The 26,187-nt window shown below is 37.6% G+C and overlaps 1 protein-coding gene across 3 annotated transcripts in view; it reads right to left on the bottom strand.

Moving 5' to 3' along the window:
* Positions 1-26,187, bottom strand: part of LOC124158430 (hemocytin) — a 309,825-nt gene that overhangs the window by 58,196 nt on the left and 225,442 nt on the right. For 2 of the 3 annotated variants that reach the window (XM_046533513.1, XM_046533511.1), the window contains exons 67-74: positions 21,394-21,518; positions 16,333-16,449; positions 16,036-16,237; positions 15,557-15,661; positions 7,767-7,873; positions 6,846-7,026; positions 6,621-6,733; positions 418-532 (exon numbers count right to left, since the gene is read on the bottom strand). In XM_046533513.1, the coding sequence (XP_046389469.1) occupies positions 418-532; positions 6,621-6,733; positions 6,846-7,026; positions 7,767-7,873; positions 15,557-15,661; positions 16,036-16,237; positions 16,333-16,449; positions 21,394-21,518 (1,065 nt within the window). The remainder of the gene's footprint in view (positions 1-417; positions 533-6,620; positions 6,734-6,845; positions 7,027-7,766; positions 7,874-15,556; positions 15,662-16,035; positions 16,238-16,332; positions 16,450-21,393; positions 21,519-26,187) is intronic. The other variant, XM_046533512.1, reaches the window with a different exon arrangement.

Raw genomic sequence — 26,187 nt, 5'->3', positions numbered from 1 at the left:
AACATATCAAAGGGATGCCATCGCCGAGTCAACTCACTCAAAATCTATTGACTCCTCCCTCCTCAGTCCAAGCAATGCATAAGACCACCCGAAACCAAAAGCAAAATCTAAAGTGTAACCTCACAAAAGTATAGAAAATTCATTATGAATAGGCAGCTGGAAATCTGAAAGAACTGATCTTCTTCAGATCATGCTACATAGTTAAAATACAATGTGTACATACAAAATTTCTGATTTGGACAGACACATGTACTTCTGGATGACTATCAACTAGGGATGGTCAGACCGGATACCTCTGATCCAAATATCTGCGAATATTGCCCTTCATCGGATACATTGGATCCGAAGTCGCGGAAGACATCGGATCTGGATCCGAAATTTTAAATAATAGCTTCAGTGAATGCAAGGTGAGCCTACCTGAGCAGGAGCATTCTTCACACTGATTTGGGTACCACACATCACCTGGGAAATGACCTTCCTCATCGCACGCTCTGCACAGAGCTGCCTCCACACATTTCTTATCTTTCCACACCTGAAAGAACCAATCCAAACCACAACTTAATAAAGCCATAAACATGAATGTCATAAGAGGCATCACATTGATTCATTTAACAGTACCATCAATTTAACATATGTATTTGTAAAATATATTTTGTCAACTTAATTATTTCCCAATTAATAGTCTAATTTCACAAAATAAGAATTCAAACAACTGAGAAAGCTCTATACAATTTAAGAGCTTAGAGAGGAAAATGATAATATGTATAAGCTTAAAGGATGCAGGATTAGCAACCGCCACAAAAACAATTGACATACAACTTTGTACGTAAAACTGAACGGTGATTTTTGTTAAGCTGGTATGAATTGAGAAACAGAAAGTAGAAAGTAATGGTGGCTGCACCACATATTTAACCCATTTATGCCTAGTGTTCCATTTTTGGAACACCTGACGCGACTTTCTAATTTAATTACTACGGCTCATTGCACACCAATATGCCATGGTTTTTCTTTCTATATCTCTTAATAAAGGTATATTGTACTATAGGGCGCAAAGTATTAGTCAGTTTTTCCAATCCATCACAGCCAGTGTGTTGAGAAATATCGGTCTTTTTTTTCAAGGCAGTTTTTCTGAGACCACCTCAAATGTTATATTAATAACTATTTACCATAACACCCGAATATTGTAAATTTTTCCCTGCATGTTCAGTAATAGTTACCCTATTGTGCTTTAAGAAGATAATTTTGAAACAATATATTTTGTTTTATTTATAAGGGTTTATTTAACAGTGTTCCATTTTTGGAACACTAGGCAAATCCACTACTATTATGCATGCATTCAGGCGCTCTGAAATATTCACTTTAATTTTGAGTCAAGTAAGCAATTAGATTAGGAACAATCAATAATCTTCCTGGGTCAATGCTGCGCTCCTGCTCATCTCATTCATGGTTCTTATGAGGAGAACATTGACCATGCTGACCTTTTTCTGATACCAGATGGTGATACTAGTGAAAATGACGGTGTATCGGCTTCTGATTTGCCTCAGCCTCTTCTTGCTCAAAGAAAAAAGGTACCCAAAGTTGTGCGCAACAGGCACGCTGCTAGGAATAAAGGTTAGAAAGGGATTCAGATGCAACAAATTTTGGGGGGTATAGAATACGGGAGGTTTCAGTGCCCTCCCTGAGAAAATTTTATGATAAATGGTTCAAAATTTTGAGTTTTACGGCTTACTGAAGAATATTTTATTGATCCTTACACTATCGTACAAGTACTATTTATCCAATTAAGTACAATGGATTGAATTTAAAAATTTCTCTGAGTTCTGGGGGGGTTTTATCCCTCAAAATCTCCCCCGCTGCGCCAATGGAAGCAAGCCTATCTGACTGCCCAGCCAGTAGGAGGTAGAGTTTCAGAAGAACAAATCACGAAAATGAAAACCCCTACCAAACATTTCGAACTCTTTCTGAGTATTGACGTGATTGATATGATTGTCAAATATTCCAATTTATATGCTGCAAGTAAGGGTGTAAACCTTGAACTGACTGTCAGTGAGTGCCGTTGTTTTTTGGGAATAATTTTCCTGAGTGGGTATAAATTCTGGTGTGGTGGAGTCTCTGTTCCGAGATGGCGTACGTTTTGGTAGTAAAGGCCAGATTCACATAATTTTCTAGTTAGTGGTGCAGTGAGACGTGATCGATTTGAAACAATATTTGCAAATTTGCATGTTGCTGACAATTCTAGCTTGAACTGCATGGACAAGTTTTTCCAACTGCGACCTCTCATTGAGTAACTGAATGACAGATGTATGAAATTTGTACCGAATGAAACATTCTTCAGCTTTGATTAGGCCATGATTCCCTATTTTGATCGTCACGGGTGCAAACAGTTCATTCGGGGTAAGCCTATTCGCTTCGAGTATATATTCTGGTGTGATCCTATGCATCTAGGCTACATTTGTTGGTTTCAGCCTTATCAAGGAAAAAACCCGAACACTCAATACCAACAATATGGTGTAGGTGCTTCAGTTTTTTTGCAATTTACTGAGACACTCACAACGCAGCATCCTGGTAAATACCATTTTGTGTTCGACTACTTTTTCACAAGCATTGTACTCCTTGATAAACTTCATTCAATGGGCCACCAAGCAATCTTCTGGTATCGGTGTCAATCCTTTGCAACAGGTCAGTTGTTATTCTCAAAAGCAAGAAAGATACAAGTTACTCAACAAAATTTAATCAAGGTCTATAATCAGGATATGGGAGGAGTGGACTGAGCTGATGAAAATATTGACAAGTATCAATCATCAATACGTGGAAAAGAATGGCACTCAACCCCTACCGTTATTCTGTTTTGACCTGGCTTTACAAAATGCTTGGCAATTTTATAAAATAAACGATGTGAAGGCAATGGATCTTCTCGAATTTCGTCGCCGTGAGGCCTGACTCTATATAGACATGTGGTAATACTCCTGAGCCTGGTGAGAAAGAGAGACCATCTATGAATCGTAAATTTGACTCACATCATGACGGCATGAATCATACGATTGTAAAGCAAAGAAAGCAAACTCGCTGTGTCCAAAGTCACAAAAATAACACTGTTGGCGCCAAGACATTTGAATTGCGCTCACTGCCTTTTCATTATTGTTTTGTTTTTTTTGTCTTTTGTCAGTCAGCGGTTGCTGGGCACATTGTGGAAATTATTGGGTCTCAGTTCCTCTTGTAACGTGTACATGTACTTGCAGTCCAATATAATACAGTCCACTGTATATATATATATCATTCAATCCGGCTTTTATTCTTTATAGTTTTGCCCTCCTCAGCGCGAAACAAACACTTTTCAATGTAAAAAATGCAATTTATCATTGCATTTTAAGTGTTCACCTGGATATTACTCTTAATAGTGAGTTAATAAAAGTCTGAAACTAATGTTTTGCTAGTTACCATTGTGTACCTCATGGTAGTGGATTTGCCTAGTGTTCCATTTTTGGAACACCTCGTAATTAATAATTGGCAAGAGATACAATGTTTTTTCTTTCGGATATTGTTTTCATACATATTTTTATCTACAATATGTAAAAATCAGGGTAAAATTCGCATTTTTCAAACCTTCGGCATAAATGGGTTAAGGATTTGATTAGATTCTATTCCCAATGTCCAAGGCTGATGTGTTGACGAGTGTTCCATTCAGCCTTCCCCTTCTAGTGTTAAAAGCCTTCCCCTCCACTCAAATCCCCTCCCTTTTTTCCTGTCCTCCAAATTGCCAACAAACAAAGCTAGTAATGGTGAAAAAAATATCTATATACTACCCCGCAAGCTGCCTAAAAAGGCGTGTGGCAGGGGGTGTTAGGTCACCAGCCATTTACACATACAGTAAAACCTCTGTGTAGTGAACCTCTTTACATCATAAACCTCCATACTTCGTACCACTCCTACCGTCTCATCAGATTTACATGTAAATTTATAGGCAAGCCTCTCATCGTTCGTACCTCTTTATCTTACAAAACCTCCACTTATCATAACAAGGAGACACCCCTGAGACGGCCTAACTACCTCCGCAAATCGTACTGAGAGAGAACTAGAAACCATTGATTCGGCCACGATTACAAACATGGAATAACATTTTCAGCGATAAATGTTTCACGCTTACTTTTTTTTGCATACACCTTTAATATGCTGTAATTTTCATGTTAAACATTAGTTATGGCCATTTTGCTCTGTATGAGAGCATACCAAATAGTAAATAAGAAAAAGGTATCCAATAGGGTGGTTTCCTATTACAGTGTGTCCTCGTTTAACGTCGTCCCATTTAACGTTGTTTCACAATAACGTTGTCCAATAATTGAAACCCTTTATCATATAACATCGTTATTGCTTCGTGATTACGTTGTTCAAATTATGCGCGACAAAAAAAAATGAATGGCAAATAGGATGCAACCGCATCTTATGTATAGTAAATATTACCATATTAATGTGATTGATAACTTTCGTTTGACAGAAAAGGTTGGCGTGGATAGCGTAAGTTAAATATGCATTTTAAACGAATAATTATCACCTCATTTACCCATTATCCGTATATTTTTCTGATTCCAACCGAAAAAAAGTCCACGAAAAGGAGTGGCTATCCTGGTGGTTCTTCAGACGTGAAGAAAAAACGGCGACATTAGAACAAAAACTTGATACTATTGAAAGAATTGAAGAAGGTGCAACTGCTGGAGAGATCGGTTGAGTTTTAGGTTTTCAGGTCGAGTTTTTACACTTAAAATTTCCTCTGTTACTGAAAATATCGATGTTTCGCCATTAAAATGCTTTCTCAATTTAGTTTGTATATTTCATTTTATAATGCCTTATTCCCAACCTTTTATCGTTGCGCAGTGCATGAATCGTAATCATGCTGAAGCGAATTATTGGTAATGAATGTTTCTCGCGATTTCCGCCGGGGTAAAGAATTCTTATCATCACGAAAAGTGACTCGCCCTTCATCCTCGTGCTTCCGAGTGTCAGATTTTTTTTCAATGTACATGCCCTCTATCTATGTATATCTTTGGCCTGGTTCAGGTGTCTCCCGCTTGGTCATGAAGACTGCTTAAAAGTTACGGCTCCGATAATTGGCCTCCTAGGATTCCCGGCCGGGAAATTCTGGATCCTTTACTAAGAAATCGATTGTTAGGAACCAATTTAAATTTTTTACATTGTTTCTTATGGGAAGCACTGCATTGTTTAACTTTGTTTCGCTTAATGCCGAGTTTTTCAGGAACGAATCAACAACGTTAAACGAGGACTCACTGTATTTTTTTATTGCCTAAATCGAAAGATTACTACTCCTGGAGTAAGTATTTCATGCTTTTAGATTTTTAAATGACGATATCTATTTTTCACAATTAAATGAAAAGTGAAAATTTTCAAGCGTGCGAAAACGCGAAGGGTAAGTATGAATACCGGGAAAACTCCATGTGACATCATTCTGGTTCCCACTGCCGCAAGTGAGGTGACCTTGGGGTGAGGCTTTGATCGCTGATACGACGCAGGATGATAGCAGGTAGCAGAGTACCATGCTAGCTGGTAGCACTTGGCTTAAATAAGAATTATTAATACCTTATCAAACGAAGAAAACTTTCCAACCTTAGCCAGTTTTAATAGGTGATTACTAGACATGTTTCCCTGAGCTCTGTGCCTCATGCATGCATTGGTAATCTCAGACGATGCAAAACTCCTATCTACTCGTATAGAATCTAGGTCCCTGTGACGTCACGTGGAGTGGCATCACATGGGCGCCAATCTGGCCTTTTTCAAATGAGGATGAAATTGACCCTTGCCATTCGTCTAAACTGGTATTTCTAAAAACAAATAATTTGCATATTATGAATACACTAATGGTGGGTAAAGAATAGCAATCAATGCCGTTCGTTTTCTTTGATGAAGGAAACTACCCTGTTATCCCAATCATTACGACAAAAATCCTCCCTGTTTATGGTCTAAACTACACAATAGATTGTTTAATTAGCCCACTCATTTGAGAACTCTAGCAAGGAATTATTTTGAAGTTGGCAGAGGTGGCAGGCTCTGAAATGGAGAAAGCTAGCAGTTCTCTCAGTCAATTCGGATGATAGCTCTTTATCTTAAGGCTTTCTGATATGTTTTTTTACTTTCCTGTATGAGGTTAAAAAATAATTGCCGCCATGTTAATGCAGCAACCTAGGCTTGAAATTCAATTCAAAGATCACAGAAGTGGGCCCAAATATAACGTAGTTTGGCAGTAAGTAAGTCAACTTCCAACCCCCTCAACTTTATTAGGTACTGGATCTAAATAATATAAGAAAATACAAAGTATAAAATGAAGAGATAGGTAATTGCATACAGCATGTTAGACACTGCATCAAAAAGGAAAGTCATATACACAGGAAGGTGAAATACCATCTAGGTGAGATTTTTCTTGATTTCCAAAACATTTATATGGAAGTTAAAATCATTTGAATGGTTTCTATTGCCAAAATAAAAAATGATTACCTTGATCGAAGCCTTCACAGAGTTTCGTTCGACAAGAGGCCTTTTCCAAGCTCATTTGTCACCAAAACTAGAGCACAAATCATGCTAGAAGATAAAGTGGTCTCTAGAAGAGAATTTACCTTTCCAGAGGGACAATAGCATCCATCAATGGAGCTCATGGAGCAAACTCCAGTCTTGTTGTGAAGATCACATGTTTCAAAGCACCCTGTTCCACACTGATGGTATTCCAAACCTGGGGAAGAGCACAAGCGCTGTACACTGCGTTCAAGTAGCAATGCTATGACAAAATACGCAACAATGATGTTTCAGCATTATTATAACTCAGCAGGCAAGTATTAGCACACCTTGTGGGCAGTCAAATGGACACAGCTGGTCCGTCTTCCAGTCAAGACAAACACCCTCTCGAGCGCACTCTCTTGCATACGCATCCAAGCTCTGGCAAACTGACTTCTCTTTATCTGTTGAGTGGCAGATGTCACTGCGACAGGACACCAAGAATGGCTCTGGGTCGACCACAGGATGACACTGATTATCACAGAATCGCATGAAATTACAATGAAGACACTTTGGAAAACACAATGAAATACAGGATGATATCTTGGGTAATCCACCTCATACTTTTCAAAGGGGTTGTTGACATTTCAAAGGCTAATACACCATAAGCTGGAATAATTGAATCAGAGGGCAATGGCAGACTTAGTCTTTGAAACACCAGTATTTATTTCAGTGATATCTGGTGGGAAACCTGACTAATCTCCAGGGAGTCAATATGACTTGAAAACCCAAAATCCTTTGCACTGAATACAGTGAACTCCTCATTATCTGGGATAAAACTCTGAAAGGAGACATGAATAATAATTGGAAAACACAGATAAACCTTTCAATTTTAGTTATTTTACTTTGCATTTTACTCAAATCAAGTAATAGATTAGGTATTATTTTTGTGCACAGTCTAATACTCTATATGTATTGCTTTACAGACTCATGGTGATGTTCCTTAACGTGGACATGACTATTTTTAGCAGCAATGTCATTCTGCTCAACAATACCCAGGGGAATACTGATATTCATACACTATGGCAGGTATGACGAGAGCAGGGTACATGAAGAGAATGAAGGCGACGGCAAAACTGAAGATCCAGACACTTCCACCTCAACTTAACTTTCTTTCAGGAGTTCAATATTGGATACCTATGGAACTCATGTATAAAATGCGTAAAATGTGGTGAATAACATTGATGAATTGTGAGGCTGAAAATGCTTACCAGTCCGAACTTCTTCTCATCAAGCAGATGAAGGCAGGGGTCTTGCTGGGGGGGCAGGGGCTGGCACTCGGACACCACGGCCACACCGCACTTCTCCTCCTTACCTTCTTCACAAAGAAAAATTATGATGAGGTGTTATGATGGGAAAATTGTTGTAAAAATTTATTTTTATTTCTACATTACACTGTGCGTGTTCAAATGATGAAAGAATTTTGTGAAACTGCGGAAGTCGAGTATAAGAAAATACTTGGTTACTGTAAAACGCGCTAGTTAGCTCTTTCGTCAACTGTAAATAGAATTTTGAAATTATACCACAATATGAAATCCTACTTTCTGTCACAGGTATAATATCCTAGAATTTTAGAAGCGAGTTCTGAAAAAGAATCCTTAAATTTAGCTAGAGTTTATACACAATCAATCACCTCTTTTTCAAAATGCCATTGAAGTTATTGAAGGTGGTAAAATTTTGGTAATCAAAGTAGCGAATGAAGTTTGAAATTTAAAATTTCTGGATCAAAAGCGGTTAGAGAGTAATTTTCTTCCGTTAACCATCGGTAGGAGTAGAAGTGAGCTCGAAGAACAGGGTGCAATAAATCGTGCAAATATCATGATTCACGTTAAAAATTTCTATAGTAACTGCATAGATTATTTACAAGAGCAGACGCTTTATCAAAATTATATTGAACATTTTCATTAGATTACATTAAAATGTGAACTTAATTGGAATGATGTTCGAAAATCATTCGATCATTGCACACAAAATTTCCCATATATCAATAAAATTTCCGAAAATGATCTTTTTACTGAGGCATCACTATTAAAAAAATATATTGGTTAGAAAAGGGTAAAATCTTGGGCTTCAGCACAAATCTTGATGGAGTACAAATGGTTATAAATATTTCATCATTTTGAAACAAAGCATATTCCATATAATAATGCACTAAAATTAAGGAATATTCGTTGCCCTTACCACAAGCTAATGCTGCAACTGAACTGCGTTTTTTCTACTGTACATGAAGTGTGTGCATCAGAAAAATCACTATCAAGTGTAGAGACTTTGAAAGTAAAAATTTCATGACCCTTTCCGCAAAAGAAATTAAGAAAAAAACCTAAATGTAAGAAAAATGCCAAAGAAAAAAATAATACTAAACTTAATTTTTAATGCATCATATTTGTAAATTGTAATTGTTTTGGCATTAAATATATTAAAATACTATTTTGCGTTGTAATTTTTTCTTATAATGAATTGTAAGGGTGTCGCTTGCCGTCTTGTGTCAGCTTGGTTTCGCTCTTGGGGTAATGGAAGAATCGCAGAGTCACGTTCGAGTGATGGGTCCAGTATCTGAAACTCATAACACGTTGCAACCTCTTGCGTGGGATCCATCCTCGTGCATGACTCTGACACCCTACTCCGATTAACAACTTGCAACTTGCTCTCGCGTGGGAATTGGTCTCCGCGTATTCCTCCAACACTTTATGCCGTAACACGTTGCAGTATCTTGGCGTGGGAAGGCGTATGATGTGCATGATCATGCGGCCTTTTCCAGCCAATAGGAGGACGCCGAGAGGGTCACGGGACGGACGCGACACGGAAGGAAGCCTCTTGGAGGGAATAGACACTGGGAGTCTTACGCTGTATCTCGGAGGGGGAGTTTGTACCTGTGCTCTGACAATTAAACGTGTGGAACCAGACTTGTCATCTCATTCTGCCTTCTACAAACCTGGCCCTTCCTATAAGCTTAGTGCTTACAGAATAAATATTTAAATAATAAATTAAAATAAAGACCACATTTTTAATCAATAACCCACTCTCCTTTGGTCAATGGTGTGCCGCTCTATGAATGTTAAAATTTGGTCACCCTAGGTAAATATCTCGTAACGTTTAATGCTCTGCTTTTACGTGTTTACATACAAGGGCGTATCCAGGATCATAACTAGGGAGGGGGGGGGCAAGCCATGGTCTAGGGGGTGGGAAAGCATTGATCTAGGTGGGAGGGCAAGCCAAGTTGTGACATTTTAGCATGGAAAAGATGAATGAATTCAACATTTTAAGAAAATTATAGCAGCACTTTATTAGTTAATGAGATTATTTCCTTGAAAAAATAGTTTTATTTTATTTAATATCTTATACTATCCCTAACAACACCGGATATCCTACGGATATCCGTTTCAGGTCCGCTATGTCCTATCTAGGTCCGCCGGCAATCAGGATATCCGTCGGATCTCCCACGGATATCCGAGGTCCGATGATCCGAAAAATGTCCGAATGGGATGATCATAGGATATTCTGTTACAGAGCTATAATAACAATAATATACAATTGTTACCATTATTGCATTCAGATTTGCACAATACCAATGCAGTTACAGCAAATTCATTGATGAAAACTAACTGAATACAAATAGCAACTCTGAATGCAAAAATTATTCGAATTGGCATTCAAAGTTTTTCCTGCAAGTTTTGGTTTTGGCTCATTATTAATATGGGTTTTCTGTCGAATACAAGCACCTATAGTTTGGAATTGGTGATTATAGCATTTACAAATTTCCTCCACAACTACCTCGATAGCCGAGGTTGTTAAATCACTAGTTCATGATCCTCTAATATGTGGGTCCCGGGTTCAAGACCACGTGAAGGCTAATTTTCAAATTAGATACCGTGGGCTTATTTATTGACTTCTCACAGGCCTTTAACAATGTTAACCATCACTTACTGTTAAAGAAACTGGAAAAGTTAGGCATTCGTGGTATCCCAAATAACTGGATTCAATCCTATTTATTTGATAGATCTCAAAGAGTTAGTTTGAATATTGAAGGTTCTGTGTACAACTCCACGCCTAAGGATGTTTATTGTGGAGTCCCTCAGGGATCTATTTTGGGCCCTATATTATTTCTGATATATATTAATGATCTCCCTCATAATCTACAAACAGACTGTTCAAAGATTGTCCTTTATGCTGATGATACTAACATTCTAGTTTCATCCACATCACTACAGTGCACAATTGAGAAAAGTGAAATACTTCTTCAGCAGTTGAGTGACTGGTGTTCTTTAAATTGCTTAGATATAAATGTTGATAAATCCCTAGCCATGCACTTTAATCTCAGGAGAAAACATGGTGTTGACCTTAATCTTGCCCATGATGGTCAATTTATGCGCCAAGCGCAAGTTGTTAAATTCCTAGGACTTACAATCTCGTCAAATCTATCTTGGGATGAACATATCTGTTATTTACTTAAAATTCTATGCTCCACTTGTTTTCTTATACGTTTCATTAGATTTTCTGTTAGTTCTGACGTGCTGTTAACACTTTATTATGGCCAATTTTACTCCCGCATCATTACTAGCATTATTTACTGGGGATCATCACTTGCTTCAGTTAAGCTTTTTAGGCTGCAAAAGAAAATTGCACGACTTATGGTCTTTGCTCCTTATAATGCCCCATGTCGACCTATTTTTAAAAGACTCAATATTCTCCCACTCCCATGTGTGTATATTCTTTCTGTCCTCATGCTTATCAAAACTAATTTCTATGAGTTCCCTAAAAACTGTGATGTCCATGATTATTACACAAGAGGTCATGATACCATTCATTATAATTATGTCAGGACTAAATCAGCCTTTCTTGGTCCAAAAAGTATAGGGTTACGCCTGTACAATAAATTACCATCCAGTTTAAAAAATTGTAAAACTTCTGGTTCATTTAAAAGACAAGCTAAACGCTTTTTACTAGATAAATTATATTATTCTGTAGATGAATTTCTTCAGGGTAATAGTGCATAATTATTTGTCTTTTATATTTTTTTATGAACCTGTGTTATTTTTTTTTTATATACCTGTGTTATTTTTTATGTTACCTGACGACTCCTATACCAGTGTAATCTGGTCTTTGGATAATAAAATATACTATACTATACTATACTATACTAATAATAATTATTATATTTTTCGTTGGAACCATTATATTACGTACTTATCTAATAATAACGGATTAAAAATCGTATTTCTATTCTAGCAAAACTAAAATCTGCTCTAGAAAAATTTGCCCTTACATTTGATAAAACAAATAATGCACTGTTAAAAAATCTTTGGGACTACGAACCTCCGCTGAAACCAAAACACCGCCTCCCCAGATGTGCCCTCAACCCTTCCCATATCCCTATCCCCTAATTCCCTGTCAAGTATCATTATGCAATGACTCTTTTAATCTGTAAAACGTGATAAACTAATCTGCCTGCATTATTACTAAACGAACCCCCCAGGAGACAGCTGCAAAGCTGGGAACTGCGGAAAACAACAACGAGAAGTATACTTGGACTTGGAAAATCGTATTTCGAAACTTGCGCCATAACGACCGGCGGCCATCTTATATAACATGTTACTTACAGCGCCCACAGCCATCGCCACTAACGTTGTGTACGGTTGTGTACACATTCGTAGGTACTGTATTTTTGACTTTGTGAATTTAGCTGTGCTGTAAAATCTTATTTTACAAGCAAATTTACGTTGACGTACGCCATGGAAGAGGAAAATGATCCCTTTTTTGCAGTGGAGACTGGCAAAAAGGGATTAGAAGAATATAGTTTGTCAGCATCATTGACCCATCTACTGTTTACTGACCATTTAAATGTAAGTAAACGGAAAATTTTTCTCTATTCGATAGTAAACCAACGAACTTGTGTGTATCTAGCCTTTCAGGACTAATTTATTTCTCAGTGTAATTAATATTTTGTATGATCTTTGCGTGATAAAATACAATCCATTCAGACCGATTAAGTTTAAATATCACTTCTCACAGTAGAATCCATTTTTTAGCTGTTCTTTATGGCATTTAAGTATTATTCTCTGTCTCAATGAACTCGTATATGAAGGGTTTTTCTCACAAATGAATAACTATTGAAAATATGTCGAAGAATTATAGTAATTAATGAGCAGTTCAGGACATAGCCATCAATTAACTCTCTCCAATAATTATCATTTAGGTATTGATTTGTGTCTTTAGTAAAATATTCGCTAATGCCTTACAGTTAGGAGAGGATGCAGAAAAATACATCTTCTGGAAAATGACGTGAGGTCCTCCGAGGATAAAAACAACAGTGTGAATGCCGGGATCAGAACATTCCAGTCTCTCCAGACCGCCCCGTAACTAGGAAGAGAAAAATTCTATAGCTACTGCAGGAGCATGAAGAGCCCAAGGAGGTGCAAATGTACCATGTAATCCCCGGAAATGGTAACGAGGAGGTTGATGAAGATAATTCGTATCTATTGATCCACATTCTTCCTGAAGGCATGTTTACACTGTACATTAACTCGTAGGAGTCATTGTCTAAATGTATGAATGCATCAATTTACTCGAAAATGCACCATGTTATAGGCACCCAACTTGTGTGAAGTTGTGTGCCTAACCATTGTGTGTTAAAAAAGTTAACGTTGGAATAGAAATACTTTGTCATTCCTCTTACTCAGGTGTTTATTATTTTGTTGTTTATCTCATTTTTGACTATTGTGCATTCCGTGAAAATAATCTACAAAGCATTGCTCTGCTCACATGTTTTCGCACTGTATTTACTTAGTCATAAGTGTTTTGGAGTTCAGAGATTAAGTGAATTCATTGGTCTTATCTATATGGACAGTTTATTTTGTGCCAATGTAAGCATGAAATTTGTTTCCATGTTATAACTTATGTATGTTTAATAATTTTGTCTTTTAAAGCCATGCATGCTGTATTTGTTCACAGAGAAGTGCCATTTTTGTTAATTTTATAAGCTGAAATTTATATGATGAATCAAACGATTGTTTTATCTGGTTCTTGTCAATATTCAACTGTAACCAAGTGGTAATCATTCTTAACTATTGTTTGCTACAATTTTTCATTAAGGTCACTTTACAAGGTTGAATTTATTCATTGATACGGAAATGCAAACCCAGAAATTGTATCATCTCAGGTTTATTAGTAGGCATAGTTAGAAGCTTGGGTATATAGATTTTACCTATAAACAATGTCATTGTTGATGTGATTCTTCAAACCATTGAAATCTCAAAGCATAAGATGTTACGATCTTCCTTGGAAATCATTTTTCTGAACTTTCAGGGTATGACCTGTTCCATTCGAATTCTTGGATTCACTAAATTTAAATTGATCCAATTCCTAAGAGGTAACATTAATTTTGAAAGTCAGTTTGCTTGAATGCAATAACTCAAATCATGTAAAAAGGCCTTAAAAATGACAAAATAAGAAATATTAAATAGTTTTTAATGCAAATTTGTTTCTTTTTATTTAATCAGTAGTCACTAGTTAAAGCATTAATCATTCGAATGAAGGAATCTATTTGGTGTATATTCTTGCAACAATATGCAAAAAATGGTATTAATATCCGGAAGGGGACGTCCTATGGATATCGGATTTTGGGACATGCGGATGGGCCACGGATATTCGAAGGAAATCCGGCGATATCCGTCGGACATCCGTCGGATATCCATAAGTCCCAAAATCCGATATCCATAGGACGTCCGCTGCCGGATATTAATACAATTTTTTGCCTATTGTTGCAAGAATATCGGATTTGGGACATGAAGACTCCTTCCACCTTGTTAAGGTTGTCTATCATGTGCAGGAATCTTTTTGGTGTATATTCTTGCAACAATATGCAAAAAATTGTATTAATATCCGGCAGCGGACGTCCTATGGATATCGGATTTTGGGACTTATGGATATCCGACGGATGTCCGACGGATATCCGACGGATATCGCCGGATTTCCTTCGGATATCCGTGGCCCATCCGCAACGTCCGCCTTGGATATCCGACGGACATCCGTCGGATGTCCATGTGTTGTTAGGGATATGTAATACATATCTTTTTTGCTGGTTTGAAGAAAATTTGTTGAATACTTTCGTTTCAATTCAGTACTGATTTTGCTTAAAGACATTAGCGATTTTTGCTTCAGGGGGGGGAGCTGCCCCACATGCCCCTCGCTGGGTACGCCCATGTTTACATATGACATGTATTCTGACATTCTTAATCAATGTATTTAATTTGATCGCTTCTTGCTTAATCTTGGTTTATGTAACTTTTTGCACACAGTCAAGACTATAAGATGCCTTAGTTCATCGCAAAAATATATTTTTTAAGTCTATAATCATTTTGCGTGCCCAATATCTTCACTTTTCAGCAACTTTGCAGCGGATGAGCATTTAAATATCTCAACCGCGTATACGGAATATCGTCTGCATTCCCAACCGTGACGTCACGCTCCCTCATCCCCCTCACTTCCCCGCCGTGCGATGTTGGCCACAGTGTTCCGGCCGAAGGGCGGGTCTACTTGCTTATATGGTCTAAGCTTTTTGGCCTTGAATATGCAGCAGACCATTTCGGTTTTGGGTGCCAAATTCAAATCCTCGCGACTGTTTCGAGCTGGTTCCAAAGTACCGTCTTTATGCGATTGGTTCTCGATACTGGTTCCACAGGCCAAGAACCAGCAGTACCAATAACCGGGAACTGGAACCAACCCATCTCTAATCTATACCATTTTTTATATATTTATGAAGTGAAATAGAGTGAATAAAATTTACTACGCTTTGTATAATGCCAGTATTTGAGGTATTCGAAATTTGACATATTCAAATATTCGAGCTATGATTTAATATTTGAATTCGAGAAATCTGCTATTTGATCCATCTATAATTCACTCATACCATTTTGATATGCATGAAATTTTATTGTGTTAACATTAATGAAACATATGTTAGAAAGACCCATTTAAAAGTAAACACAAAATGTAGTGCACTCACCTGGAGGCAAATCAACAAGCCAGCTCAAGCCAAATTCATCTGCATCTTCAGTTATATTCCCTTTACTGGTTTTCATATCATCCATTTTGTTTTTGTTACAATTACCTGAAAATCCAATTAAAAGTTACTTCAAAAAGATCAATTCTACGAATTAGGTACTGTTCCTGCTTTACTTATCACTAATTTACTCACTCATCTGAATCACTAACATTATTCCACTAACTGTAATAATACTAATAATAGAGTGGATTAAAGAATAAGTCTATGCCATAAAAGTTTTACAGAAAACTCAAGATAAAAAATCTGTGGGGTTGAACACAAAATCAGTTCACAACTGTACGAAGTTGCACAAATTTTCTTACTCAAAAAAAAAAAAATTCACTTCTAAACATGGAAATAAGTACACCAATTCATTTATGACCAAAATTAGCCAATGAAAAAATTAATATATAATGCATTAGACTAACATTGAAACTTACCGCAAAGGCCTTCAGTTTTGTTGGCATATAAATGAGATGGAAGACGTATTACAAAAGCAAAATTATCAAAATAAAACGATACTTCTAACTGTATTGATGGAATTAATACATTTACATCCTTGTCAGCAAATCTTTCCACTTTTACCCATTCATCATCTAATGGAAATGAGTGCAAAGTGTTGCCATCAATGGAGACTTGCACCTGAAATGTGAATGGCAGATCCTTAATGAAAACTGAAAAATTCATCACTCCAGATGAGGATAATTTCATACATATGATATTACATAATTGCGTACCTCTCTATTCTCCTCAGCCCTTTGCAGGTGAATGGTGTGTTGTTTGAAAAGAATGGTAATGGCATGCGCACAAGACGAGGCAGGCTTGTCTATACATTCTTTATTCTCAGTTAGAACCTGGAATGAAATATGTAACAATAATCATTAAAGAGTAAATTAATGTGCATAACATGCATATGAAATTACTCATCCATGAATGAATTTCCTCATTCCCACTTGGATTTTTCCTCACACATTGAAATGCGTTGATACTGACAAGAACTGTGCAGAACATATGCCAGGTAAAAGAAAAGGATGATAAGGGACTTTCAATCTTAAGATCTGAATTTGATGCCACAATAAAGGGCCTATGGATGAATAAAGCATCTACAATGTTCCTACAGAAATTGTTAAATATGCAGGGGAAAATACATTAGCTCGGCTCTTCAAAATAATAATAATACACCCATGTCTCGTATAGCACAAATTCGTTCCTCGGGGAAAGATAACAATGCAGTGTAGCCTAATCAAAAAACTTAAACGCTCTCATGATAAAACGTGAACTTGCGCCAAGTACACACGAAATTGCTATCATTTTACACACATTAATATAATAGCTTGCCTCAAATTTTCTTAAAACGTGAACTTGCGCCAAGTACACACGAAATTGCTATCATTTTACACACATTAATATAATTGCTTGCCTCAAATTTTCTTTTTTGTTTATATATTTATCGAAATCCAATGCTATGCAATGACCAAAAGTATTACTCGTCATTGGGTCCAGATAGCCGGCCTACCGAAGTAATTTACCTCGTCTCCTTAACAGAATGATAATAGTTAATTTAGATAATTAATTAACTGTGGGGCTAGTGGAAATGAGTTTTTTTAATCAATACAGTTTGAGACGTAATTTTTGCCGTCATAGGTTATCGGGTGATTGACTTCAGGTAGAGGGTCTACGCCAAAGCCTTCAAGGTCATCAGTATTCACGGGGAAGAAATGGAGTGGTGGCCGAGTTATGTATGAATAGCATCAACACATAAAAGGGTCCGCTATAGAGTCTCAAACACAATGGCTTCGTTCCCTTCCAGCAGTCGTAGGCCCTCTGCGACTCAGGAATATACAGTTCAGCAGTAGAAGGTGATTTCGATAGAGCCAAACAGAGTAAAAACCAAGAGAACGATTCCCTAAATGCTGCATATGCTACAGTTAGTTGCACTCATCCTTGTGGGAAGTTTTCCCATGGTTGAAGGGAACTTGATACACACTTCTTTCATTCTGTGTATACTAACAGGTTTGACCTATTTCTTTATTTCCAACGATAACACTATTTTCCAATACTGATAAGCTGAAGAAAGCATCAAGATTACTAAAACAATAAATAAAAACTAAAGCTACTGTGAGTAATTACTAAACAAAAATAAGTTTACTTTGTTCCAATGACACCATGCAAGACAAAAGAGTGCATGCATGTATCGCATTTCCAAATTTCTTTTCATCCAACTTTTATACCGTATAAGCGTGTGTAAGAGGCGCACCACTATTTTGAGCATCGGAGCTATGAAGAAAAAAATTTTGCTGATTTTTTTTTATACTATCGCACGGTGTTGCAGACGTACGCCTGGAATTTCAACAGTTATTGAACTTTCTTGTTTCAATATTAATTGAACGAGGAAATTTTTATAACTGCGGCGGTAATAGCGGCATAAAAGGGAGTAGAAAGAGTTCCGATCCTCTCTTCGCACACACCGTTGCTCTATGATGCTTGTCCTATTCACGAAGAATTTTGTTTAAATGCTCTCGCAGGAGTATTGCAATAGAATTGCAGCCGTGGAAAATTTTAAGGCAAAACACAACAGGCACATAGCATGAACCTTCCCAAGAGCTTGGACAACAATCGGGGAAATCTCAGTGCCGTAGGATAATAACCACGTCGTAGATTTCACTGAACCACACTCGGCCCTCCATCAGCCAATGCCTCTTCCATTTTTTTCCTTTCCGAGACCCCACAGGAAAATAGGAAAACATCAAGTTACAGGGGAACAATGGAAACGTGTTTCATCCCTACCCCGTCTCACCAACTGACCTTGATCGATCTCCCAGTTTATGGAGGCCAAATGCTAGGTGAGTCATCTACTGAGCCCGAAGATATCTCGATAGCTTTCAATAATTGTATGACCTGCACGAGGTTCAAAAAAAGAAAGAGATCTAACGCGACGCATATCTGAGAGAAGTTTTTTAAGCTCTAATTGTTTGACACAAAGATTTATAGTTACAACAAGGCTACTAATATTCAAAATAGTCCAAACAGGACAATTTCGGAAGAAACAAGCATAGCATAAGCGCATTCAAACAAGACGAGACTGACTGGAAACTTTAGGCAACGCAATCTGCGTATATCACATTGCTGCGCCTCCGCCCCTTCGCTTTGAAGGCAACGACGTCACATGCAAGATCGGACGTGTTCTTCCTGTGCTCCTTTGCTCATAGCCTCGTAGCTTGAAATACAGAGGGGAGGGAGCACGCTCCTTCCCCTCCGTATTTCGTTGCTAGCTTCGAAGACGGAGGGATCGCGCTCCTTCCCCTGGACCTCTCCTTCCACGCTCTTCACTTATAAGCATTTCTGATTTCTTCCATCCACAATTTAGTCCAGCAATGAACACACTCGTTTGAATTTTTTAAAGCGCAGGTTTTGACAACAATAAAATTTTCAGTTGCATTCATCCTCATATTAGCGTCTGAAGATGATTTTTGGAAAATCAGGTCCTCAGCGTAATGGAAATTACTCGGCAAGACAGATATTGACTATTGGCCAGGTATGTCATTCAAAAATACGCGTTTCTCCACGTTTGATAACCGATTACCATATGCAGTATATATGCGGCGGGATGCCCACTCATGGCAGTAAATTTAGCGCGCCCTCCGGAGCGAAAAACCCCGCGCGATCTTTTCCATGTTCACCTCTAGGGTACCGACTTGACGGGCGATGCTTACAAGAAAAGCAAACAGGAGCATTTTAAAAATACGTCACTATGGGAGAAACTCCCCTGCCTGCCGCTTGTTTTTGACCTAGGATTACAGATGACTGACTCACACTGAAAACCAAGGCCACTCAGTTCCCCTTAGACTTGCGACCGGTGAAGGGGAGGGGGAAGATAAGAAGTTTGTGTAAGAGGCGCACCCTCATTTTCGGCTGCAATTTCTGGGAAAAAAGGTGCGCCTCTTACACGCGCTTATATGGTAGTTACTTTATCTCTGTATGTTTTGGCATATTTTATAAGTTTTACTGCAGCAGTTAAAAAAAAGATTCAGCGGCCTTGTAAAATTTTATGATTTAAAAATTTTGCAAGCATCACATTAATGCCAGGAAAAATATTTTTCCCCCAAAGTTGTTTAAGGAATGACTTGGAAGTTAAAAAAAGGCCCTTACTGTGCAAAAATTATGCAGCTATTTTGAAGCATTGAAACATGGCAAAATGTTGGATCAGAGAAAAAATGATTTTCATGTAATGCAAAGCATATACATAGTGACCAAAACTTCAGAACAAACTTAATTGTAACTATATTGGCTTAGAAAGATATCATCAAGTCCAAGTGCACTTAATCAATTAAAAAATTCCTTTGCAAAAACTAGCTACAAACTTCTAGTAAATCTTTCGGACTATTCAATTGCTGAAAAACCTAAACATAGAAATGCACCCTAATCCCTTCCCATATTCCCTCTCCCAATGAATTCTACTTTAAAGCAATGTCATGACTCCAATTACCACAAAAGTGGATGAATTGTAATAATGAATCCAAGTTCTTCAGCAACTCCTAGGAGACAGCCAACAGCTGCTTGGCTTGGCAACTCCTTTTGAGTGTTTGGTTAGAATATTTCATCATGGCTATTTTTTAACTTTTATATTATATAATTTTTAATTTTGTGAGGTATAATTTTATTAGCTCAAAATTAGTTCTAAGATGGTTAAATGCTGCTCAGCATTCTGTAGTGGTTGTATAAGAACTGACAATTTCTTCCAACATGTTTACAGAATGAAGTGTGGAAAGCCTAAATATTCTCTGCTTAAATGTAACAATTTTCTATAAACTTGCACACTGTTCACTCTTAGGAGGGATAGAACGTTCTCTAAGGCAAGACGAGCAATTGTTAGCTAGGTCTTCTTTTCGTCTATCAATATTAGGGAACCAAACATAATTTCTAGCCACAAATTTCATCTTTACAATACCTAAATGACCAGAATGCAATTCATTCAGAACATAGTCACACAATTTACTTGGAACATCAATTTTGGACCCCCACATAATAATACCATGCTCTACAATCAGTTCATCCCTCATTAAGAAATATGGCTGTAACTCACTATTTTGCTTTGAGATAAAGTTATGCCACCCATTAATTGCATAATTGTACACCTTCTTTAAGATAGGATCACCCTGTGTTTCTTTTCTTACATGTTCAAAATTTAGTGGTACGGAACTCTCAGCTATACAATGCAAGTAAGTTCCTACCCATTTTGTTTCTTCATTAACAGAGTTTGAGTCAGGTAATGGCATGCATGAAAGAGCATCAGCATTACCATGTCTTTCAGATTTAAAGCACTGAACATCAAAATTATACCCTGATAAAAACAAACCATATCACTGCTGAGGGAGGAGATGTAATGTATGAGAATTAATGAATAAATTTCATTGGCCATCATTAGTGCCCAGGCAAGGGTACAAAGCAGTCTGGGGAACCGGCAGTCAATGTGTTCCTCTCACGCAGTGCAGTTCTCTCTCTTATTTTCATAACCGATTCCCCAAAATGCTGCATACGTTACACTAACTACAAAGCAGAGGGGAATGATTCACTCAGAGGTCAGAGTGATTCAGATAAGACTATCCCATATCTCCTTGAATACACCAAGCATGCCAGCAAAAAGAAAACACAAAACCCAGTCACATTTTAAGCATTCCGATGCAATAGATACAGTACATGGGGAGATGTTGTAATCAAAATATTCATGAGGGGCCTCACATCATAATCACATTTCCTTCATTGTGTGCATCATATTTCCTAAAGCAATATCCACTCACCTGGAAATCATGCTCCCCTTGGGGGTTAACGTCTCTGGCTGCTATGTACGTACAGTTTCCATTGAAAGTGTAATTCACTCGGTCAAAGGTTAAATAGTGAGGATCTCCAAAGCAATCACATGTGCCTAAAGTGATAAATCAAAATTTATACATTAAGGAGTGATACTGAAAGACACAATCAATGTTAACTTATTATTAGAGGCAAGGCATCAAGTATGACGTTAGTTTAAGAACCCAGTACCAAAAAAAAATTAATTCGTTGATTAGATGGAGCGTTTCAATGAGTCACAACATGAGTCATAAGTTCGTCGATAATAAAAAAAGGAAGTTCATACACCTATCTCCCACAAACACAACTGTAAACTTGTTTCTGTGGGGCATAGGCAACTGGGTGCCAAAATGAAAAAAAAAACTCCCTTGGCATACATATTCTCTTGAATGCAAAAGTGATAATAATAATAATAATAATAATTTTTAATGTTCCTAGAGATCACATATGTTCCGGTGACATTGGAAGTCGTCAAAATAAAGTAAATGATAAAAATTACTTGATGATTGAATCAATTTTTGATGCTAACGATGAAGGTAGAATAAAAATACTGTTGATCTGTTGAGGGTCCAGCAACCATGACTAATATTGTGAGCCAATCAGATACTTTGGCCCGATTACCAAGGTGAATGGTAGGTGATATTTTGTCTGAATCCTCTTAAAAACTTCATGACCAGCCAAACAGTTTTGCAAAACATTTGAAAACCCTGTTACAATGGTTACATACAGTGGCGGATCCATGATTTTGCTCTGGGGGGGCCATAAGGTTACCCCGTCATACAAAATGAGCGCAATGATAATGGAACCGTATTAAAAATCCTGCACATTTTTTAAGGGTCTGGGGGGAGGGGGCACATTCCCCCCCACCCCTAGATCCACCTATGGTTACATATAAAACCTCAGGGATCTTCAAAAGAAATTACTTTAAAGGTTTTAGAGTCCCTTATTGTTCCAACCCTCTCTGAATCGAGTGCAGTGAAACTTTAACAAATCCTGTTGAAAACCTCTTAGCAGAATTTACAAATATTTACCAAAACCTTTCACTAAGGCAAAACAGAAAACCTCTAGCAAGTTTCCTAGAAACAACATAGTCAAGACGCTTGTACAATCCTCAATGTAGTTACGAGACCCCATAACCTTGTTGAAAACCTCTTCATAGCATCAGATTAGAAACTGTGATATGATCGCTCACTAAAGTTGCCTACGGCATTCAAATGGAATTCACTAAATTTTACTCCAACAATAAAAACACACAACTGAGTAATAGTCAAGTTGAAAAAAGATGATCAAATAAATTTAAAAGTTATACTCGACTTGAAAATGTGGAATTCTACTATGATTGCATCTGATTAAATAAATACTACACAAATCTCATGCCAATATTTAAGTGTCAAAGGAGAAAATTTGAGAGAACTGAAGACTGAATTCATGGAATTTATGACCAAAACGGCTTCACTTAGTCTTAAATAGAATACTCTTTTGCATGAACACTCAAAAGGATATAATATGTACATTCATGTGCTATGTTAAACACCACAATGCGTGAAGAGAGTGATTTCTTTGCAGGCATTACACTCCACCTTAGGGATGCCTATCTTCCCCACCTTCCAACTAAAAATCCCTGAACATCACATTTACTCCACTGAAAATATGTATACATTTTTTCCTACAGTACTATGACAAAGGGAAACATTTGTTCCCATAGGAAACTTTTATTTTCCAATAGGAATGTATATAATTCTTATAGAATTTTCCTAACATTGACACATTGGCTTCCAAAAGAGTTTTGGAAAATATTATAGGAATTATGCACATTCCTACAGGAAAATGACTTCCCTATAGGATAATGGAAGTTCCTATGGGAACATAAAAGTTTCCTAAAGAAACAAACATTTCCCATCGTCAAATTAGTATTATTATTGTTATTATTATTATTACAGCATTCTACCCGTTAAATTAGGATTTCATGGAGTACTTAAGGGAACTATTCTGGGAGCCTCACCTTCCTTCAAGTCATTCCCTCTTCAATCCACTACAAAGCCCTTTCATTCATTCAGTCTAAAAATCCTATTCTCGTCCTTCCTCTTCTTCATCACCAAACATTCTACCTTCGAACCCACTTCCTTCTTTCCTCCATTTCCTTCACAATGCCTCAGTAATCAACAGCATCTTTATCCTTCTAAATTCAACATAGCCAATTGACTCCTTTGCCACTTTTCCAGTTTTAATACCATCCCACTCTTCCTGAGCTACATTCTGCGTATCTCGCAGATAATATTTTCAACTGATATTCTCTCCTCATCATCCCGTTCAGAGCTTCTACACTCCATTTCCTCGCCTTCCTAACTTTAATAAGTCTTTTGAATCTTACGTTGCATTTCATAACCACTAATCCACTAGGTTATGGTCTGAATCTGCATCCCAGGGTTCCCACTCTAACTACATTATAAAATTCACGGTTTTTTCCAGGTTTTCACGGTCTAAATGCCATCAAATTCACGGTTTGTAGATAGGGCATTTTAGGCAGAAACATTGATAACGTAACAATCATCGGCCGCACGTTAAGTAAAAACGTAACAAACGCAACAGATGCCTTGAATGCAAACGCAGCAATGACAGTGCTCTCTCATGACGTCACCTATCGTTAGCAAAATTCATGTCCAGCTAAAAGGGTGTGAGTGGGAATATGAAGAGAGCAGGGTGGCAGGAAAGTGAAGAAGTACCTGATTTTTTGCCAGGATTAACGTCTTCCAATCGCAGGCTTAAGGTCAATGAGCTGTCATGGCACACACGGACCAATTAATAGTTGCACTTTCGAATACACGTGTGCAGGTAAATGTGTGGACATTGCCTGCACGTGAATGACCTTGAAACATGATTGAAATATCGTTTTTTTTTTCTTTTGACCCGTCTATCGTTGTTCTACAATCAAGTTTGAGAGATTTTTAAAGGTTTTATGACGAAATTCACGGCTTATTCACGGTTTTAAGGTTTTCACGGTTAAGTGGGAACCCTGGCATCCACTCCAGGGAACCTGCGAGAGTTTTTCATACTACTCCTAAACCTCCGTCTTACCATTACGAAGGCTATCTGATATATACCCATTTCCCATGGACTTTTCCATGTGTATCTTAGGCCTTTATGATAGGAACCACAGGTTTGTATAGTGAATAACTTGTTTCTACTGCAAAATTCTGCTGCTTTATCTCCATTTTCGTTCAGCATTCCTAGTCCAAATTCTCCATTTTGCATCCATCCCTCCCTTCTCTAATCATTCCCCCATCTGCATTTGAGTCCCCCATCACAACTAGATAAACTTATACAACACCAGCCCTTTGCGGACTGGGCCTATTTAATGGGTTTCTGAGGCTCATCTGGTTTTATTCCATGTTTTCTGGGAAGAGATAGTTGGTAGGGTTTCCTACTTCCATCCAAACAGTGTTTTTTACGTGACACCATCACTATGACCCCTACCCTTCTACCTATCCAGTATGGGTTACCCTACCAGGAGTAATTTTGAATTAAGCCCACCAGTACAGCTCTAGGGGTCAAAGGAACAAACAAAAGGACAAATGGATAATGATATATATATATATATATATCATTATCCATTATAAATTTTAGATAATAATTCATAGAAAAGAATTGAGCCCAAAAAACATTCTCAGTAGTAGGAACATGAATGGCCTCCCAATCACGTACTAGCCACCAATATAGGACCAAAAGAGTAGAACTGGTGATGCAATAAACATACAGCAAGAAAGGCAACAAAATGTTAATAATAACAATAACAACGAAAAATCAGCCTTTTCAAGAGTAACATGCAACTATTATGGCTATGGAAAAAATTATTCAATGTGAACTCTTTCTGTCAATGTTCCAGGAGGAATACTCAGAAATTATTTACAGACATGACGTTATGGACTGTATGGCATGATTTCTAACATACAATAACAATATCAGCAATAAATGGTGAGTAAATTTTTGGTACCTCAATTCTGATACCTTAAAACTTTTCATGGCGTTACACATAATAAGTACCTTCCAGCATAAAAATTATTTTCTCAAAAAATTCTAAATGACAGCCTACAACACAAGGAGAAAATTTTCTCAACGGTAGACAGAAAGTTTGTCACGCTCATTAGATCCCCTCCATCCTTTTAGGAACATAAAATAAATGTTCTCATTTATTCCAATGATTGGTATTGAAAACATAGCGAAAATTACATATCGAAAGGCCTTGCCGACAAATCAAATGACACTATGACTGCGGTGACCAACACACAAATTCAACAGATCGACAACTTACATCATAGATACTAGCGATTTACTTCGACGCATGCATCACAGGGCAGAGCCGTGAATGCCTGCCGCAGGTGAACTCACGAACCATCTTCCAATACTCTTTATGAATTATTTCGTCAGATATCTTGAATACTTATATATTAGTAAGAGCTGCAGAACGGCGATTCATGTCAACGCGATGCAACTAATTGCGAAGAATGTGCGGGGATGAACACGATATAGATTAAATCCATTCCCCTACACTGTGGGGCCATGAAAGCAGGACACTCACACGCTAGACAACAGTCAATGGGCACCGCATTGTGACGTCTGCGCTAGGAATCATTGCGGTCGTCTCAAGGCAGACGCGATTGGAAGCCGTCTGCCACACACATCGACTCGGGGAACGTATTTCATCAAGCTACATTGGTAGGTACTCTTGGGTGGGAAATTGATGGGAC

Source organism: Ischnura elegans, chromosome 5, assembly GCF_921293095.1.
Source record: "Ischnura elegans chromosome 5, ioIscEleg1.1, whole genome shotgun sequence".
NCBI classification, from domain to species: Eukaryota; Metazoa; Arthropoda; class Insecta; order Odonata; family Coenagrionidae; genus Ischnura; species Ischnura elegans.
This window is presented reverse-complemented; position numbering and strand designations above follow the sequence as displayed.